We start from the raw sequence: 22,049 nt of genomic DNA on the forward strand, positions 1-22,049 counted from the left end.
ACCTTCGGAATTACGAAGCTTCGGAATTACGAAGTGTAACCACTCTTCCCATACCCTATATCCGAGCAGTCTTGGGTAGAAAGCTTATCATCATTTCCGTATTTTGGCTTAAAGCAAATAAATATTTCTATTGCAAATGTTATTACATTTATCTTTTCCTAAGTAACGGTATTACTCCTCCATTATTGTCATCACAGGCCCGTAGAGCAGCATGCATCTGTTTCATATAAAGACTTGTTTTAATAACAAATGCATAATTTCTATTAAACACTGTATATCCGCCAATCAGATTAAAGGATGTAAATAACTTTTAACTGTTATTTCAAATTTTATCTAAGTTTTGTGAAACAGACCTCTGATGGTGGGAGCAAAGTGGCCTACAATGGCATCACCGGGGTGCCCCTACCAGGACAACCATAGTACTACTGGCGTACAGCAAATAGGGGGGGGGCTTTTGGTCATTGAACAAACAAAAAATTCACGACCACGCAAGAAGGATTTAAAAAAAGGAAAAGTGGTGAACAATATTTTTTTTTTAAAGGGGAAGTTCACCCTGACAAAAAGTTTATTGTAAAAATAGCAGTAAAAATAATAAAAAATATTGCCGAAGGTTTGAGAAAAATTCATCAAATAATTAAAAAGTTATTAGAATTTCAATTATTTGATTTGTGACGTCATATGCGAGCAGCATTCATACATAGTGAATGGTAAAAAATCAAATAAATGTCATTTTCTAAAAAAATTGAAAATGGTTTTCACTGTACCTTTTGTATATCAATAGACAAATCATTTCACACCCGATCATGAATAGAAAACAAAATTAAGTCATCAGGAACCATACAAAATTTGAAATTCATGCATTTTATATTACATAACACATGGGGCAGCTGCTCGTCTATGACGTCATAAATCCAAAACTTTGAACTCTAATAACTTTCTTACTTTTTAACGGATTTTCCTGAAACCTTCGCCAATATTTTTTACTATTTTTTTTTGCTATTTTTACAACAAAGTTTTCTTCAGGGTGAACTTCCCCTTTAAATACCCGGGTATGTCAAAATCTATAACAACAATAAATAGTTTTTGTTGTTCGGCTCTAAAGCGCCTTGAGCATCCAATCAAGATGGAAAGCGGGCTATACAATTATTATTATTAAAATTAGATTTTGGTTAAAAAGAAAAGACAAAAGGAATATTGTACTCGCTCGCTTCGCTCCTGGAATTGCATGACTACAACAACTACGTCAAGGGGGAGGTCAATGACACTAATTTGGTTCTTATTACTGAGCAGAAGGAAATAAAAAGTTTTGTGAAAGCTTGATGAAAATCCATAATAAGAGAAATGTGAAATGTTGGGGTTTTTTTCTTTCTTTTTTTCTTTCTTTCTTTCTTTCTTTCTTTCCTCCCTCCCTCCCTCCCTCCCTTCCTTCCTTTCTTTCTTTCTCTCTCTCGTTCTCTTTCTTTCTTCCCCCCTTTCTCTCTCTTTTTTTTCTTTCTGTTTTTTTATGGGATTTTCGTTAAAAAAAACATCACTTTAAAATTTTTAAAAGTTTTTTTTCTGAATTCATAATTATCACGCGACGTAGAGAGGAGCTGCTCGTCTCGTACTGATCGTCAATATTTTTTTTTAAGGATAGGAGGCCTATTCATCTAAACTTCACCAATATTTTTGCTGCTTATTATAACTTAATCAGGTCCGAACTTCCCCCTTACTTCCCTTTACAGGCTGAGTAATCTGGTGGTGATATTTTCCGTTTGGAAGTGTCTTTATTTTTCGCTTTGCATCTGATTTTGAAGAAATTTTCAGCATTGTGCTGGTCTGATTTTTCTCTATTGATTCAAATCAACATTTTTCTGAGGTTGACTTGACCTTTAACAGGCCTCTTTTCTATCAGGCTAGTATATTCAATATTTCAGATCGCAATTCTAGCTCCCTAATTATGTAGTTACATACGCATCTTGATCAGTATCATACACATTGCTCAGAATTCAAATTTCAGGTAAAAAGACAACATAAGATTTTAAAAATAAGTTGCGCTTCGCGCTCGTATTATTTAATCAGGGCTTATATGAGATACAATTAAGCCTACATTGTTCGCAAGAATAAAGCTAAGAGTTAACTATAGAAACCAACAAATATCAGCTTTGAGCAGCCGGTCGGGGAAAATGTAGATGAAAATATTACCCCCGCCCCCCCCCCCCGATCGGTGAAAGCTAGCTGGATCCTTCAATGTAATTGACATGTCTGATTTATAGCAACTGCTAGATCTGTACGACAGTAAATTCATTGTATATAAATACAGTCATGCATGATTGTACAGTCAATGCAAATTCTTCTACTTGAAGTGAATTTGTTTGTCAACTTATACCGTCAGAGGAAAGACAACTTTTTATCTCTTGAAGAGAACATAATATAGCCGGAGCCATGTTATCACGAAAAAATATTTTTTTTGTTTTAAATCATATTTATTTCTTCCTCATATCACATGTAAAAAATATATATAACATGACATCATTAAAACATAATTGTTTCAAGTTTACACATAAACATTTTAACATGGTAAGAAAAGGAATATATATGAATTTCAAATGTAAACTTTATCTGCTCACATTTCTTTAACAAATTATAATCACGAAGGGATCAATACAGAACAGAATCCGGGTACAACATATACAATAACAGCAAAAATTTGAATTACGGAAATACACTTATAATCTGTATATAAAACTCAAGTTAAGATTCTTTTTTTCCTCCCTCGTTTACCATATTCTTCAATCAAACTGATTAATGAGGAGATTATATTAATTAAAAAAAATCATACACACAACTTAAAAAGATTGAATATTTGTCACCGCGATCGATGGCAGTGTTCAACGCGGTGGAGGTGCCGTGGCCGAGAGGTCTAAGGCGCCTGGCTATGCATGAAAAAGTCCGAGGTTCGATCCCCGGCCGCGGCATGCAGCTATGCCCGTGAGTAAGGCATTTAATGCTCTTTTATCCTGCTTTAAAATAAATGGAAATGCTATATGCATTATTGGTAACTATAGGTGTGAACTTGTTAAAAAAAAACGCGAGAAGCGCCTCTAGGCTGAAGAATGATGCACATGTCTCTTCGTTAATTGCTTTTTTTTTAATTCTACGACGGGCATGACCCGTTGGGAGCAAAAATGCATAAAATATACAATCACAAAAACCACCATGATTAACGAATCATATTTTTCAAAACATGTTTCATTTTTTGGGGGTAAACTCAAACAAAAGGAACATTTAAGTTAGAATAACTGTAATTATTTAAAAGTGAAGGAGGGGGGTAGGTAGTTGGAAAAACAGTGGGAGGGTCTAATTTTGCTAATAAGATTAGATGATAAATGACCTTTTTGACATAAATTGTTCCTTGATTGAAATATACCTGACTATGTCATACGCTCGCCAAGTTCAGGTAAAAAGAAAAGATGAGAGAACAAAATGATAAAAAAAAGAAAGAAGTAACTATTCCACAATACAAATAGGCCTAAAAGAGAATCAAATTCTGGGAAGAAAATGCGCAGATTGAAAAGGTGATACTTCACAAAGGGTAGCCTCATTAGGGCATTTTTAAGGGATTTTTGGAGGAGGGAAGGGGAAGTAAAGTACCCCGCCCGTTCCACCACCAATGCTCCAGCTATGATCAGTACATATATAAAAAAAAAAAAAAACTTTTCTGATATAAAAAAAGTCAACTCGCGCGAATTAATTATTTAGGCTTATAGAATGTACCTAGCAACTTAAGCTATATGCATTAAAAAAAAAACAATAAAGCTAAAAGGTATACCCGGTATTTTCTCTTCGGGTCCATGGATGCCCCCCCCCCATTTAGGAGCAAAAAATGTTTTTGAGGGGAATACATATGCAAGTGAAGGCCCTCTTTGTGCCCCGAACACACACACACAACATATCTGTTGATCATAGAGATATACAATTAGTAGTATATCTCTATGGTTTGAATACATATAGGCCTAATATTGACAACTTGTACTAGTACACTAATAGTCGATGGCCCCGTTGGGTTTGCCCACTTGCGTTGCCCGAATGAATGAAGTCGGGCAGCGTGCATTGCACGAGTTGCGTCGAGGTCGCCGAGATCAGTACACTAGTCTCTTAGCAATATTTAGCCGTTCCTCACATTCATGAAATCATCGCGAAAATTCCGGCATAGAAGATCAACGTATAAACTATCAAATCAGATCTAGACGACTTGAATCACGTCTAGAAACCGATTCTTTATCGATTCATCAGGAAATGTGAACGTCATATGGACGGCTACACAATCATGGACATGGATCCGTATTCGCGGATGGTAAGTAAATTCACTTATTAGTTGTTTTTATTGTATATTAGATGAATGAAGACATTACATTTGTTAACATGATTTTTCTTTTCTTTCTTTGATATTCAGATGTACGAAGATGATGCCCAACCAAGAACATTGTGAGTAAAATTAAGCCTTTTTCTTATCGCATATTTTTTTATCGCGCTGTGTCATGTGTGTGTTGAGCATGTAAGTTCCCCGAGCATGTAAACCGGTACCGGTATTGTGTGGTGTGCAATGCAATGCGATGTAAACGAGAACTTTCCTGACCTTGTTTTATTTTCGTTTTACATTTTGAAACCCCAATTTATCACAATACATTTGTAATTTATTGACAGATATGTTGGGAACCTTGATCGACGGGTCACAGAGGAGCTGGTTTCCCACCTCTTTTTACAGATTGCTCCGTCAAAGACGAAGAGTTGTAAAATGATTGCAGAGGTGAGATTCCTTTTTTTTTAACTTTCAGCCAGGTCCGTTTTGAATGCATGTCCACGTGTATATTGATAATGGCTCTTGACTGTTATTTGACATGTTGACTGAGTCCGTGTGGGCTGTCCATCTGACATCTGTTTGCTTTTTTTTGAGGGGGGCTGGGGTTTCACACATCAATGAAAAATAAAGAAGTAGCCTACTGTAGTTCAGAAAAGGAAAAAGGCCAGCCAAATTCATGAAATTATCACCCCGGCATGCCCAGCTGAGTGATGGTTGAGACTAGATCATAGTCAGAATACAGCCTTTTTATAATTGCAGATTCTCTTAGTTTTAAAAAATTTCATTGTTGAAATCAACGCTCCATTGTCGCATCACCTAACTTTGGCTTTAATATGTCGGGTCTAAATTTCAGTGGAATAAATGCACTGAAGTAAATGTATTAACAGTAGATTTATGGTAATCATTTTATATAGATCTGACAAAATATTGATGTTAGCCACCATTCATTGGACATTGATTCAAGAGTTGGATTTGAATTGTGCCCATTTGTTTAGGTGTAGTTTAAAGATAAATTCCAGTTTTGGTAACGATCTGAAAATGACTTTTTACAGAATCTGATATAATGACCACCCAAGTGTCTGTTTGTATGAATAAAAAATATGTGCCAAAGGATTCTGGAAGAAATTGTGTAATTGCAGAGAAATCAGCAAAATAAGCGCGGATTCGGTCACTTCCGTCGGGTCTTTATTCCAGCAATAATAATACACTGTCCCACGTGTGCCTATCTGTGTTGGTTATCTTCAGTGTGAACATTTTTCAGCGTAGATTTCAAGATTTCACAAAGTTCAGTTTATGTAACTGTACCAGATCTAGATCCTCGATGATATACTGACAAGCATTGTTTTACAGACTTTCTCATGATATCAGTGTTTACTGCAACTACTGGCATTTCTCTTTAACCCAGGGAGCCCAGGACTCGTCCGTGTAATACTAGGCAGACGTACTCTCTGTCTCTCTAAAATGGGGTCGCAATAGCACTCAAAATAAAAGGGGAAAAAATAAATTATGCATTTACCTTGATTGTATGGATGAAGGTCTATCGTGACACAGAATCCTGACATCGAGGCACAAACTAGACCCTCAAAACAAGGAAAAGTTAGACGTTTATGTTGCTCTCGTTCTTGGTAACGAATGGCCATTTTTTTCAATTTTGAAATAAGGAGAACGAACGAGACAACACTTTTCCTATTTTTTGAGGGTCCAGTTTGTGCCTCGATGTCGGGATTCTGTGTCAAGATAGACCTTCATCCATATCATCGAGGTAACTGCATGATTTATTTTTTCCCCTTTTTTGGGGGGTTCTATTGCGAGTTTTTTTTTACGGGCCGTAGCTGCTCCCTGGGTTATGTGTAGTGTTGAGCTTCAGGTTCCACCTGTTGCCTTTTTAACCAGTAGACCACAAACAAATGAAGAACTTGGCGGCAAAAACAAAGTCGAGCACGGCAAAACCTTTCACCGAAACTGTTACCTCTGCTCCATACAAATGCTAAAAATCAACCTTTATTCCTGGCTTTGCTCTAGATCTTTATTTTTGTCATTCCTTGTGAGAATTCTTCACAATTTAGGGATGAGATCTACTGCCTATATTTGCTACATTCAAGATTTTTAGGCTGTGTCATATCTATCAGCAGGAATCTCGCTATGAGTATAAGTCTTTTTTCATAGTGCCTTTTCTCCATTGCCATTGTTTTGCCTTTGATGAAGTATGTGAATCGGTAAGGAAAGGCCCCTTGCAGGATTCCTGGACAAAATCATCAGTACATGTTATGAAAATGAAAATCCATAATTTATTGTTCGAAATAGACATGAAATGAAATACTCTGAAAATTTGCTTTGCCCAATTGATCGTGGGCCTGGCAGCCACCGTGCAGCGCCAGATCGACGAGGCTCTATCCCTTGAATTGTTGGAACGCCAAACAGGGTAGCAGCAACTCCCATCTTTTAACATCTTTTGGTCTGACGCGGCCTGGGTTTGAAGTGCCCCCGACCTCCCGGTTGTGAGACGGACGCTCTACCAACTTGGCCTAATATGATACATTACATGTAGCTACAATATAGTCTGAATGTCAACTTAAACAATCAAATTTCAGCCAAATTTTGGCCCTATTTCAAATGAAAATGACTGTGAATCCACAGCTGGCAATGTCAATGGTAACTCAACATCGCCAGCTCAAGAATCAAGGAGCTCAAGATAGTAAACGTGGGGAAGTATGGGTCAACCATTCCTCATTTTTCACTTAAATGATACGAAATTAATAAAAGTTTGCACAACATGTACATGATTATTTACTCAATTTTCTTGAATCATCTTCTGATTCTAAGTTCTTTCTTGTTTCATGAAGGAGTAAAAAATGAAATTTGTGCATGCCAAATGAAAGTTTATCATAACAAAGAAGAAGAGTAGTGTATGTTAATACAAGATGGAATTGATTTTCATTTCAGTGTATTCCAATTCATGGTTCACTGTTTCCTTTCAGTTATTTCCAGCTTTAATTTTATGGAATAATAAAATTGGTCTAAATTTGAATCAACAGGCATAAACTGTTATATTTGAATTGCTATCAATACAACATTTTCAAAACCTTTGGTTTGAGCTTGTCTTTTTCATGAAAAACAAATGTGCATGTCTTTTGCTACTGAACTTGAATTAAATTGGACTTGTATTTTAGTTCAGATACGATTATAGAAACAAGACAAGATTGTTACCCTAATTCATAAGTGTCACAGGAACAAATGTGGTTGATATGATTTTCCTGGGAAATATTTTTTGAAATATCCTGTGCGAGTTTCAGGCTACATTGTACATGACCAAGGTCAATGAGCTTTGCCCATGTTGGGGAAAATTGTTGAATTGCCACCTTAACTTTGAAAGTTTATGGATCCATTTAATAAATTATAAGAGCAATCAAGTATCAACAAATATCCTGTGCAAGTTTCAGGTCACAAGACCAAGATCAAAGGTCATTTAAGGTCAGTGATCTTTGGCTGTGTTTGGGAAATTTGTTATATTGATATCATAACTTTGAAAGTTTATGGATCTACATAATGAAGAACATACATGTAGACATAAGGGTAAACAAGTATAAATGATTGTTTTGCACATGTCTTACATCACATGATCATGGTCAAAGGTCATTTTGGGTCAGTGGACATAGTACCGGTATTTCAGTATCATACACATGTATGAATGTTTTCCTTTGTGAATAATTGTCATTTTATGTCAATAGCTTTTTTCAAAGTCAGCACTGCTGCTATATTGAATCGCATAATGCATACGAGACTGCCAGAGGTGTTCCACTTGTTTTTGTCTTGTCCCATGATTTGCCATATGGTTTCATTATGAATCTATTTGAAAAAACAACAATAATTTTGACTTCTGTTGCAGGTTCATGGTCTTTTGAACCTTTTGACACAACTAAAATTTCAGTAGATTGAAAGATAAAGCTTAAATTTTCAAAATGTCACATGTTTAGGACCTTGTTGCATAAAAGTTATTATAACATGTGTGGTAGCTTCTACAGAATCCTTGGTTTTGATCACCAGTTTCAACTGGATGGTAAAGTTACTATTGTACATGTAACAGGGCCTATTGGTCAGAACCTTGTCCTGAAATATTTAGATTTCAATTTGCATTTCTCTCTTAAAAGAAATCCTTATTCCTCGTTGAAATATGCTTTGAGCAGTGCATGACGATCTCAGACCAGGAAAAAAGGATTGCCATTGGGCCAGTTATTCTGCAGAAATAGCCAGATTTATTGGTCCAACATGACCAGTAAAAATCTATCAAACTGATAAAAATCATATTTTCTCATCTTTGTAAATTAAAAATATGGCCATGGCATCTTCAAAAATGGCTCTCCAAAATTGGGAAATGACTCTCATAATGTGAATAGTGTGTGTGTGTTTGTATTGTTTTATTTGGGGGTGCAATAAAAGCAACAAATGACAGCAAAATAAACTTGATTCTATTTTATTGTTTTTCTCAATTTTGGGGAACCAGTAAGTTTTAGGTTTGGAGCAGTAAAAATTAAAAAAAAACTGCTTATCTACTGGCCCGACATGAACAGGTTGGACCGGTAGGAAAAAAGAGTTAATGTGGAGCCCTGTTTTGAGAAAAGCATACTTTATGTACAGTACCATAGTGAAGTAATAATTCAAAGCGAATGGTATATTTCTTAGAAGTGAAAACTGGAAACCCAATTGAAGGTTTTGTTTTCCTGTTGCTTGAAAGTCTACCCATTCAAAACATGATGCCTTGTACATGTAGGTGTTTGTATGATGTAGCCTCATGTACATATCGTGTATTGTTATTGTCTGGAATCTTGATTCTTGAGTAATGATCTCTGTCTGATTGTAACTTTATTTTATGATTTGTAGAAAAAAGTAGTGATTCTAACTATTTTTCAATCATTTTATTTTGTTTTATCTTACAGCAAGGAAATAGTGATCCCTACTGTTTCGTAGAATTCTTCGACAGTGTGACGGCAGAAACAGCCATGGCAGCAATGAATGGCAGGACAGTATTTGACAAGCCTCTATAGTGAGTTTATATTCAATGTCTTTGAATTGTTTTGGATAAATCTTATTGGATGTTTGTTGTAACTGTATGTGGTATGCGTTATTGTTTGATTTAAATGTATTTGTAGTTATCCAGGGTTCCATGTAAGACCACTGTCGGGGAGAGTGATGTGCATTTTGTCCTTTACTTTACATGAGAAAATTCATTTGATTTTCCTTTGCAAAATGAAATTCACGTTTTTGCTTTGTCCAAATTTTCTATGAGAAAACAGAATTTCCATTTTAGATCAAGTTTGAAACAGGATCACAGGTTTTCATAAACGGGAGAGACTATCTTTTTTTAAATAGAAAATCCTTCTTGTATTCCATGCAATTAACGGCTCTGCTCCACAGTACAATATTAATCTAATCAGCAAATACACTCCAGTCAGGTCCCTACGTTCATCAAACTCTGGTTCCCTAGTTATTCCTAAATCCGTTAAGACATGGGGGCTCGGGCTTTTGCTCATGCTGGCCCTGTTCTATGGAATGGTCTTCCCCTGACAATCCGAGAATGCGCGTCCATTGATACTTTTAAACATTACCTTAAGACTCGTCCATTCAATGCCTCTTACTCTTAATTGTTCCTGGATCTATTACTATTATATTTGTACCTGTTCTCTTTCGTTCTTTCTTTCTTCTTTCACTGCGCCTTGGGCATTCTGCCGAGTGGATTTGGCGCATTACAAATCACATATATTATTATTATGCCAAATCATTGGTGATTTGTCTCCTTTGACGAAAGATAAGAAAATAAATAGATAAATTAAAACAAGTGTTCACAATTTTTCAAAAGCTATGTGTAAGGTAGCATGTTCAGCCTGCTACTCATGAACCATTTGAGTGGAATAAAAATGTGTAGGGCCAACGCATACACCTTACACATTACACGTAAGTATACACCTAAATTTGATTATCAAATGTTCAAAGTCAGATTATCCCAAATCATAACTCTTGAGTGTGGTATAAGTATCTCATGCTCGGACTGATACCACATGAAAATGATTCCGAATGATTTGAGATAAAAACACTGTTTAATTACTATTTGCTGTTCATAAAAGATAATGAATCGTATTATAATTGTTAATATTCAATTCCAATCTCTCTTTAACTCACTGGCTTTCTGGTTTTGTAAATTCTCATTTTCATTGACAAATAAAAAGTTTTTTCTGTTGATATCATTGTGAAGTTGTTGATTTTTTTTTGTTAGAGAGCTTGTGTCCTCTCTTTTCCCGATGTTAACCTCCCTCCCATAAAAGAACAAAATGAACTGTCTCTTCTGAAGTAATCCCTTTTTGAATATTTTTTTTTGTAATAAGTTGAAGAGTAAAATGAATAAAACCATTTGTCTCATTAAGCCGTCCTTTGCATGACGTGTGAAGAATATAGTGCTGGCTGAAAGGTGTTTACTCTACTAGGAGGAAGGGGAAGGGGAGTTGGCTTTAAGAAGATGAAAGACCTGTTCTCTTTTGCCCTTTTTACACAGGATTTTCTTAACCCCGGACTATCGCTAACCCCGTACTATCCTTAACCCCGTACTATTTTTTTTCCTTTTCACACATGCCAAATTGTTATCGCTAACCCCGGATTAGGAATGCTTGCTTTTCACACACGAAACTCGCTAACCCCGGACTAGTGGTTTTTGTCGATCATTCGTAGTACAAGTACTTCACTCGTACACTTTTTACACACGCTACAATTTCCTTAACCCCGTACTATAGGTGGGGCCAAATTGCCATTTAGCCCCACCTATAGTACGGGGTTAAGCTTAGCCCACTTTCGTTTTACACATGCGATCTTAACCCCGTACTATTGCTCTTAGCACCGCAATTGGTGGGATAACCCTGCTTTTTTGCAGGGCCAAATAATCCCGTACTATAGTTGGGGTTAGCCCACTTTGCAAAAATGCTGTGTAAAAAGAAAGTGGGCTAAGCTTAACCCCGTACTATAGGTGGGGCTAAATTGCCATTTAGCCCCACCTATAGTACGGGGTTAAGGAAATTTTAGCCTGTGTAAAAAGGGTATTTGTACATAAATGTGTGGAGATATTCGCTTGCTTCTAGTAGAAGGTGGATGGAAAGCATTGTGTGTGATAATAATAAGATCAGGGAGTACTCCCTTGCAAGATTTAATGGATTTCCCATACCCTAACCAGGCCTGTTCTCACTAGCCCAACCCATGTTGCTCCATGATTATCCAAGAAACCATTTTTTGCGGTCAGAACAACCCTGAACTAATGTGTAACTTTATTAATTATGCAATTAAAATACTCTTCAGTTACTCTTCAATGTTATCAAGATCCAGGACTGGTCAACTTAGTCTGTAGGCACAGACCCGTGGTTTCCGCATTGGCAAACTGCATGATATAGGCCCGAATTCACAAAGGTGGTTTTGAAAACTCACGGTTGAGTCCATAGTTTATGCAGATTTCCTGTATAAATTACGCTTAATTTAGCGCGTATCGGGCGCGTGTATAAAAAAATTGTCAAATTCTGATGCGGGCTTTTGTCACAGTGCGCCAAGTTGACGCCTGTTACCATGTCTAGATATGCAAGTTTATTCATGAGTCCACTCTTCAAACAGTGGACTCATGAATAAAAACAGTGGACTCATGAATAAAATAGCGTATCTATCACAAAGTGCGCAGGAAAAATAACAATATTCATTGTAATGTTGTAAGTTAGAGCAATTACGGGATCGGAGTTCGGTTCGGAAGTTTTGCTCCTAAAATCGGAATCGGTTCGGATATCGGATCGGAAGATATTCAAAAACAAAAAAATACATTAAAATTTGTATGTGGCCGGCGCGTGGACAAATGCGGCACGCTACACTGATGGCAGAATTTGTTTTGATCTCCGACAAAAGCGGAGGAAGAAGATGATGAGTTGTTTTGATCTCCGACATAATCGGAGGAAGGAAAATAAGATAATGACGTTCCAGCGCGCGACACTACCGCCGATCAACGATAGGCCTCTTCACTACAACATCGTGGTGATGGCGGAGGTAATCGTAAACTCTTAAAGGTCGCATGACCTCCCGAAAAAGACGCATTATTATCCACAGTTGTTTACCATGATATTCACCTTCTCTACAACATCATAGTGATGGCGGAGGTAATCGTAATCTCATAAAGGTCGCAGGACCTCCCGAAAAAGACGCATTATTATCAAGAGTTGTTTACCGTGATATTCACCTTCTCTACAACATCGTAGTGATGGCGGAGGTAATCGTAAACTCTTAAAGGTCGCATGACCTCCCGAAAAAGACGCATTATTATCCAGAGTTGTTTACCATGATATTCACCTTCTCTACAACATATCACTTCGATGTTGAAGAGAAGGTGAATATCACGGTAACAACTCTTTGATAATAATGCGTCTTTTTCGGGAGGTCATGCGACCTTTTTGAGATTACGATTACCTCCGCCATCACTACGATGTTGTAGAGAAGGTGAATATCATGGTAAACAACTCTGGATAATAATGCGTCTTTTTTGGGAGGTCATGCGACCTTTATGAGATTACGATTACCTCCGCCATCACTACGACGTTGTAGAGAAGGTGAATATCATGGTAAACAACTCTGGATAATAATGCGTCTTTTTCGGGAGGTCATGCGACCTTCAAGAGTTTACGATTACCTCCGCCATCACTACGATGTTGTAGAGAAGGTGAATATCACGGTAAACAACTCTTGATAATAATGCGTCTTTTTCGGGAGGTCATGCGACCTTTATGAGTTTACGATTACCTCCGCCATCACTACGATGTTGTAGAGAAGGTGAATATCACGGTAAACAACTCTTGATAATAATGCATCTTTTTCGGGAGGTCATGCGACCTTTAAGAGTTTACGATTACCTCCGCCATCACTACGATTTTGTAGAGAAGGTGAATATCACGGTAAACGCATTATTATCCAGAGTTGTTTACCATGATATTCACCTTCTCTACAACATCGTAGTGATGGCGGAGGTAATCGTAATCTCATAAAGGTCGCATGACCTCCCAAAAAAGACGCATTATTATCTAGAGTTGTTTACCGTGATATTCACCTTCTCTACAACATCGTAGTGATGGCGGAGGTAATCGTAATCTCATAAAGGTCGCATGACCTCCCAAAAAAGACGCATTATTATCTAGAGTTGTTTACCGTGATATTCACCTTCTCTACAACATCGTAGTGATGGCGGAGGTAATCGTAATCTCATAAAGGTCGCATGACCTCCCGAAAAAGACGCATTATTATCAAGAGTTGTTTACCGTGATATTCACCTTCTCTACAACATCGTAGTGATGGCGGAGGTAATCGTAATCTCATAAAGGTCGCATGACCTCCCGAAAAAGACGCATTATTATCAAGAGTTGTTTACCGTGATATTCACCTTCTCTACAACATCGTAGTGATGGCGGAGGTAATCGTAAACTCTTAAAGGTCGCATGACCTCCCGAAAAAGACGCATTATTATCAAGAGTTGTTTACCGTGATATTCACCTTCTCTACAACATCGTAGTGATGGCGGAGGTAATCGTAATCTCATAAAGGTCGCATGACCTCCCGAAAAAGACGCATTATTATCAAGAGTTGTTTACCGTGATATTCACCTTCTCTACAAAATCGTAGTGATGGCGGAGGTAATCGTAAACTCTTAAAGGTCGCATGACCTCCCGAAAAAGACGCATTATTATCAAGAGTTGTTTACCGTGATATTCACCTTCTCTACAACATCGTAGTGATGGCGGAGGTAATCGTAATCTCATAAAGGTCGCATGACCTCCCGAAAAAGACGCATTATTATCAAGAGTTGTTTACCGTGATATTCACCTTCTCTACAACATCGTAGTGATGGCGGAGGTAATCGTAAACTCTTAAAGGTCGCATGACCTCCCGAAAAAGACGCATTATTATCAAGAGTTGTTTACCGTGATATTCACCTTCTCTACAACATCGTAGTGATGGCGGAGGTAATCGTAAACTCTTAAAGGTCGCATGACCTCCCGAAAAAGACGCATTATTATCAAGAGTTGTTTACCGTGATATTCACCTTCTCTACAACATCGTAGTGATGGCGGAGGTAATCGTAATCTCATAAAGGTCGCATGACCTCCCGAAAAAGACGCATTATTATCAAGAGTTGTTTACCGTGATATTCACCTTCTCTACAACATCGTAGTGATGGCGGAGGTAATCGTAAACTCTTAAAGGTCGCATGACCTCCCGAAAAAGACGCATTATTATCAAGAGTTGTTTACCGTGATATTCACCTTCTCTACAACATCGTAGTGATGGCGGAGGTAATCGTAAACTCTTAAAGGTCGCATGACCTCCCGAAAAAGACGCATTATTATCAAGAGTTGTTTACCGTGATATTCACCTTCTCTACAACATCGTAGTGATGGCGGAGGTAATCGTAAACTCTTAAAGGTCGCATGACCTCCCGAAAAAGACGCATTATTATCCAGATTGGTTAACCATGATATTCACCTTCTCTACAACATAGTGAGGTAATCGTAATCTCATAAAGGTCGCATGACCTCCCGAAAAAGACGCATTATTATCCAGAGTTGTTCACCATGATATTTACCTTCTCTACAACATCGTAGTGATAGCGGAGGTAATCGTAAACTCTTAGAGGACGTATAGTCAGATAGTCGTAAATATTACCTCGCATGTCAGCGTGTTCAACTAAATCTTATTTGCCTCCGCTTAAGATCAAAACATATCGTCTTTTCGTTGTTTTTCTTCCTCCATTTTTGTCGGAGATCAAAACAAATTATCACCAATTATCATCATTATCGTTTTGTTCTTCCCCGATTATGTCGTAGATCAAAACAAATCATAATCTTCTTCTCTACCTGCCTTTCCGCTAATATCACAGATAAAAACAAATCATAATTTTCTTCCCCTTTATCTTCTTTTCCTTCCACCGCTTTTGTCTGAGATCTAAACAAATCACCAGCGCATTTTGACGGCAAACATGTCGCCACATGTTTTTTTTTTTGTCTTGTTATGTTTTGGTTTTTCCGATCCGATTTTTTCCCCACTGGTCGAAAATCGGAGTTCGGAAAAATGTAGAAAAAAGGGGAAAATCGGATCGGATCGGGAATTGGAATAAAAATCGGTTACAGCATTAATTCATTGTTTGAACTAAAAATCGGATCTTTAGAAATCCTTGAAATATTACACTTAAATGCTCGATTGATGCTGGTGCTAATCACCTCACTTGTACTCAAGGAGACAAGGTTGTTGTTTTTTATCATAAAGGGGGGGGGTGGGGCTGAAAAGTTCCTTATGGAAAATCTTTTGCTCAGGGAATGTGGTCTGAATACGCAGCCTGAACGTCCTGACTGGGACCTGGGCAACCTAACACAAAAGTTTGCAATCAATCGCTTTAATACCAATGACCAATCAAGGTTATTGCTGCATGCACACTGTTTAAAATACTGACCGGGAATATATCAGTTGGGTTCTTTCGTATTTGCAATTCATTGCAAATCTTTGTGTTATGTAGCCCAATCCAAGTTGGACGTTGATAGAGAGAAACTATCTTTCCCAAAAGCTGACCGACCCCCTAATTCAATGACCCAGTGCCAATCCCCTTATACCCTTTTCATAAACCTATCCTCCAATTAGCCGCCTAGGAGTAATGCGGATAATTCAATAAAAATTGCGTTCACAAACTCCGAAAATAAGCCGCATTATTTTTACGAGCGCCCGTCCTGAAAAAGGCGGATAATCGTCATGACAACTGGACACGCCTCCTCCGATGCGGTTGTGTTGGAAAAGGGTGACCTTGTGACCGCACCATGGCAATTATCCGCATTATTTGGAAATGCGTTCATAAACTCAAAATCTTGTCCCGATGCTGCTATTATGCGGATAATAGCAGCATCAAAATAATGCAGATAACTCTGGTCCTCCTCCAATTTTATGACCAAATTATGCTGCTATTAGCCGCATAATTGGGTTTATGAAAGGGGTATTAATAGAGAGTTTTAGGAGCAGTGAACGAGAACGGCGTCGCAAGCTTTACAAATAGATTCAAGTTTCATTGTTATTAAAGGTCAAGTCCACCCCAACAAAAGTTGATTTAAATAAAAAGAGGAAAATCCAGCAAGCATAAACTAAAATTTCATCAAAATCGGATGTAAAAAAGGAAAGTTACGACAATAAAGTTTCGCTTAATTTCACAAAACAGTTGTGCAAATCCTGGCCGATATGCAAATGAGGGGACTGATGCCGTCATCCACTCACTATTTCTTTTGTATTTTATTATATGAAGTATGAAATATTCTAATTTCTCCTCATTGTCAAGTTAAACAATGATTAATTCCTCCCTGAATATGTAGAATTAGCATTTGTTTACTATTATATGGATCAGTCAAGTTGTTCCTTATTGTCAAATCTGTAAAAAAGAAATATTGTGTAATTCAAACAATAAATAACAAAAGAAATTCTGAGTGAGAGACATCATCGACTGTCTCATTTGCATATCACTGAGTTGTGCATTTAAATGCTTTGTGAAAAGTAAGCAAAATTTTAAGATGTCATTACTTTCTTTATTTTACATCCGATTGTGTTGAAAATTTCAGCATTGTGCTAGTTTGATTTTTCTCTATTTATTAAAATTAACATTTTTCTGGGTGGGACTTGACCTTTAATTTTAAACTGAAATTGATATCTTCTATGAAGATGTTCTCTACACACAATTGCAGAAATTGCAGTACATCACATGTAACATGTATATCAGCAGCTTACAACACAAAATTTGTAACTTGCTTTAGGTGTGCAGCATGAACAGATTCATGATTTGTTTTTATATTATCTTTTTATGTAGTTTTAAACTGAAAATGATATACTTTATCTTCTTTGAGGACGTTCTCTCCAAGTATTTGCAGAAATTGCAGTATTTCAGCTAATCTGCTGTGCAAACTCTTCACTTTAATAGGGAAAGTGGTCTTTATGCAGCCTAAGGTCTATGCCAACGAGTTGTCTAAAGTCTAAAATCTAAGGCCGATGAAGACCCATCTCATGTTCTCTCATGCTCATCAGCACTGGCTGTCTAAAAACTTCATCAACTGTGACATGATAATAAATCTCAATGCTGTGGTATCAGTTTACTGTACACATACATGTATATGGCACGCTCATAGGGAAACAATTAAATATATATTTCACTTGAAAAAAATATGTTTCTCTTCCACTAAACCATTTCACTTTTAAAAATTGTATTCCACTTTTAATATTAAAAAAAAATATATTTCACTTTTCAAAAAAAGTATATTTCACTTTTCAAAAAAATATATTTCACTTTTCAAAAAATATATTTCACTTTTCCAAAAAAATATATTTCACTTATCAAAAAAATATATTTCACTTTTCCAAAAAAAATGTTTCACTTTTCCAAAAAATTCATTTCACTTTTAAAAAAAATATTTTTTTTTCGACGAAGAATCATTTCACTTGTTATACTTTAATTTTGAGAGAAAACAAATCCTTTCACTTTTTATCTACAAATCTATATATCTGTCTCTTTATCTATCTCTATCTATCTATATCTACATGTATCTATCTATTAATCAGGGGCCGCGGAACGGTTTTCAGAGTGGGGGGGGGACCATGCAAAAAATCACAATCATATGGTCATTTTTACGTTTTTGCATACGGTTTCGGAAAAAAGTGGGGGGGGGGGGTGGGTGAAGCCCCCCTCCCCCAGTTTTCGCGCCCCCTGTTAATATATCTATCTTCTATTAATCTATCCACCTATCATTTATCTCTCCAGCCATCTATCTATCTATTTTTGTTATATGTATCTGTTTGAATATGTATGTCTGTTTGTCTATTTATCTTTCATACTTATATCCACTCATTTGTTTAAATAATTATGTATGTTTATCTCTGTATCTACGACAGACCATCTCATTCGTCCGCACGACGAATTAAAATCTAATTTCACTTGTCACATTTTAAATCTGAGATAAAATAAATCCTTTCACTTTTGTTGGATAACACTGACACATACGGCTGCAGTATTAGACCGTAAGTAAATTTCGTTCTTCACGTAATTATCCATTCCTCTCGCTACGAAAAACATTTCACTCATGTTGCAAATTCATTTCACTCAATTGCAAAAAATACGTTCCTCTTTTTTCTCGGCCTGTAGGCGGCGCACACCATTGTTGGTGGGACGAGGACAATGCACCACGAGGTGGGCCCATAAACACAAATCGTGAAGTTTGAATTTATCGCTGATTATACACAATAGCCAGGGCAATCAGCTGTTGCATTCGGCCCTACGATCAATCATTAACCTTAGCACGGTCTGGCTATACGTTTTGTAGGCATGAGGCGTGAATACTTTATACATACACTATCTACGGAGCTGAATGGTCAAGGTAGAAGTGTTGAAATTTCCCTTTTCTCCCTTCCGTCTGTCTTTTACTTCATTGACATACGATGGTCATAATGATTGATGAAATGAAGCTTACAAAAAGCTACATTTCACTGGTCAACTCGCTTGTACCTGCACTGCAAAACCAAATTCTCTCCATTTTGTATGAGACATGAATGGGGGTCACCATTCTTAGAACAGACATAAAAAGTGAGTATACGGGACTGAAGTAGGGTAATGACATCATGGACATTCTCGGCTAACACCACAGAGATGTATACTAATTACGCGTTATAAGTATCTCTATGGCCAACACCAACCTTTTCGGGCTGAGCGATGACGTCATCATCCAACTTCAGTCCCGAATACTCACTTTTTATGTCTGTTCTAAAGATGGTGACCCCCCCCCCCCTTATCATGTCTCGGACAAAATGGAGAGAATTTGGTTTTGCAGTGCAGGTACAAGTGAGTTGACCAGTGAAATGTAGCTTTTTGTAAGCTTCATTTCATCAATCATTATGACCATCGTATGTCAATGAAGTAAAAGACAGACGGAAGGGAGAAAAGGGAAATTTCAACACTTCTACCTTGACCATTCAGCTCCGTAGATAGTGTATGTATAAAGTATTCATGCCTCATGCCTACAAAACGCATTGCCAGACCGTGCTAAGGTTAGTGATTGATCGTAGGGCCGAATGCAACAGCTGATTGCCCTGGCAGCTGTGTATAATCAGCGATAAATTCAAACTTCACGATTTGTGTTTATGGGCCCACCTCGTGGTGCATTGTCCTCGTCCCACCAACAATGGTGTGCGCCGCCTACAGGCCGAGAAAAAAGAGGAACGTATTTTGAATTTGCAACATGAGTGAAATGTTTTTCGTAGCGAGAGGAATGGATATTTACGTGAAGAACGAAATTTACTTACGGTCTAAGTACTGCAGCCGTACGTGTTATCCCACAAAAGTGAAAGGATTTGTTTTATCTCAGATTTAATATGTAACAAGTGAAATTAGATTTTAATTCATCGTGCGGACGAATGAGATGGTCTGTCGTAGATACAGAGATAAACATACATAATTATTTAAACAAATGAGTGGATATACTAGTATGAAAGATAAATAGACAAACAGACATACATATTCAAACAGATACATATAACAAAGATAGATAAATAGATAGATGGCTGGAGAGATAAATGATAGGTGGATAGATTAATAGAAGATAGATAGATATATTAACAGGGGGCGCGAAAACTGGGGGAGGGGGGCTTCAGCCCCCCCCCCCACTTTTTTCCGAAACCGTGTACAAAAACGTAAAAATGACCATATGATTGTGATTTTTTGCATGGTCCCCCCCCACTCTGAAAACCGTTCCGCGGCCCCTGAATAATAGATAGTTAGATGTAGATAGATATAGATAGATAGATAGAGATAGATAGATAAAGAGACAGATATATAGCTTTGTATATAAAAAGTGAAAGAATTTGTTTTCTCTCAAAATTAAAATGTATTAATTGGAATGATTCTTCGTCGAAAAAAATATTTTTTTTTTGAAAAGTGAAATGAATTTTTTGGAAAAGTGAAACATATTTTTTTGGAAAAGTGAAATATATTTTTTTGAAAAGTGAAATATATTTTTTTGAAAAGTGAAATATATTTTTTGGAAAAGTGAAATATATTTTTTGGAAAAGTGAAATATATTTTTTTGAAAAGTGAAATATATTTTTTGAAAAGTGAAATATATTTTTTTTGAAAAGTGAAATATATTTTTTTTGATAAGTGAAATATATTTTTTTTGAAAAGTGAAATATATTTTTTGAAAAGTGAAATATATTTTTTTGAAAAAAAATATATATTTTTTTAATATCAAAAGTGGAATACAATTTTTAAAAGTGAAATGGTTTAGTGGAAGAGAAACATATTTTTTTCAAGTGAAATATATATTTAATTGTTTCCCTATGAGCGTGCCATACATGTATTTGTTTTATTTGTATTGTTGTGTTTGGGTTTTTTCCATGTTAAACATTTGAATTTATTCTACAGGTTGGGGTATTTCAAAAGGAGATTATCTAGAAGTTATCCTTAATTTCCATTTGCACATAATAGTTTATTTTTATTGATTGATGCATGCAAGAGCATGATTCTAATCAATTTGATGTATATGAATACCTGGGGGGCTGTCTGACTATGAGTTGCGATTGATCTGATCTATCACAACTATGGAAAGCCAGCAGCGTCAACATCTAAAATTACATGTTTGTTCAAAATATTTTCTAGAAATCATGTACAGTTGCATATTCATATACATGTAGTCACTGTTTTTTTTTTCCTGAAGAAAAATTATGACAGTGATGGATTTCCATATACTTGAGATTGATCAGATCAATCATAGCTCTTTGTAAGACAGGGCCCAGAAAAAGATCACCCCCCTGTATTGGATCATGATGTACACATAGCGTACATGTAGGTATAAAAATCCCCTAAAGAAATACAAAAAAAATTCTAAAGAGAAGAAAAAAAAAACAACACTGCCCGATATCAAATTTTTTCTCAACAAACAAGCATTAGAAAACTTTAGATCTTTTGATTTCTTACTAATGGGTAACTAATTGAATTTAGCTGATGTTCTGTCAGATCAAAGACAAAAAACAAGGAAGTACGATATATTTTACTATTCCAGAAACATTTGTAAGGTTTTTTGTTGTGTTTTACATTTATGACCTTTCACCTCATTTCATACTTCCTGCATGTACATGTATGTGTGTACTGTATTCATACATGATACATAATGGGATAACAATGGATTTAATTTGTGATTAATAAATATTGATTTTTGTGGTTATCTCTGTTTTTATGCATTTGACTAGACTCCATGTTGTACTTATACTCCCTTATTACATACATTTTATTGTTGTTGTGTAGTGGATGGGCAGTCTTCTTTTGTCCTGTGCACTGAGTGCTACAAAGAAATTTACCTTATCTAAAACAGACAAACGTTGATTTAATTCATTTCATCGATAATTATTAAATATCATCAGGCACATTTCATACCACCTTCTCGAAGAAAATTATTTTGTATTCATGTTTCATGAAAAAATTTAGAATTCATGAAATTTATGTAACATATGTGAGGGAAACTGCATATACATGTACATCACACACACCCGAAAAAACAACAACTCCTGGCTCTCTTATTCATTTATGGATTTTCATCAAATCTTAACAAATGCTTTCTCTATCTGATTTTCTGAAAACCTA

The 22,049-nt window shown here is 36.4% G+C and overlaps 1 protein-coding gene across 1 annotated transcript; it reads left to right on the forward strand.

The window, feature by feature from the left end:
• Positions 1-4,255: 4,255 nt before the first annotated feature.
• Positions 4,256-9,384, forward strand: LOC121424853 (nucleolysin TIAR-like). The gene is made up of 4 exons (XM_041620678.1): positions 4,256-4,336; positions 4,436-4,467; positions 4,687-4,789; positions 9,277-9,384. Exons 1-4 carry the CDS (start codon positions 4,292-4,294, stop codon positions 9,382-9,384), a joined length of 288 nt encoding a protein of 95 aa, XP_041476612.1. The 5' UTR covers positions 4,256-4,291.
• Positions 9,385-22,049: the final 12,665 nt, after the last annotated feature.

The sequence above is a fragment of the Lytechinus variegatus genome, chromosome 12 (genome assembly GCF_018143015.1).
Source record: "Lytechinus variegatus isolate NC3 chromosome 12, Lvar_3.0, whole genome shotgun sequence".
In the NCBI taxonomy this organism is placed as follows: Eukaryota; Metazoa; Echinodermata; class Echinoidea; order Temnopleuroida; family Toxopneustidae; genus Lytechinus; species Lytechinus variegatus.

Coding starts and splice junctions, on each gene's coding strand:
- LOC121424853 (XM_041620678.1), top strand. CDS start 4,292: ATGGACGGCTACACAATCATGGACATGGATCCGTATTCGCGGATG. Junction 4,337..4,435: donor TGGATCCGTATTCGCGGATG/GTAAGTAAATTC, acceptor TTTGATATTCAG/ATGTACGAAGATGATGCCCA. Junction 4,468..4,686: donor GATGCCCAACCAAGAACATT/GTGAGTAAAATT, acceptor ATTTATTGACAG/ATATGTTGGGAACCTTGATC.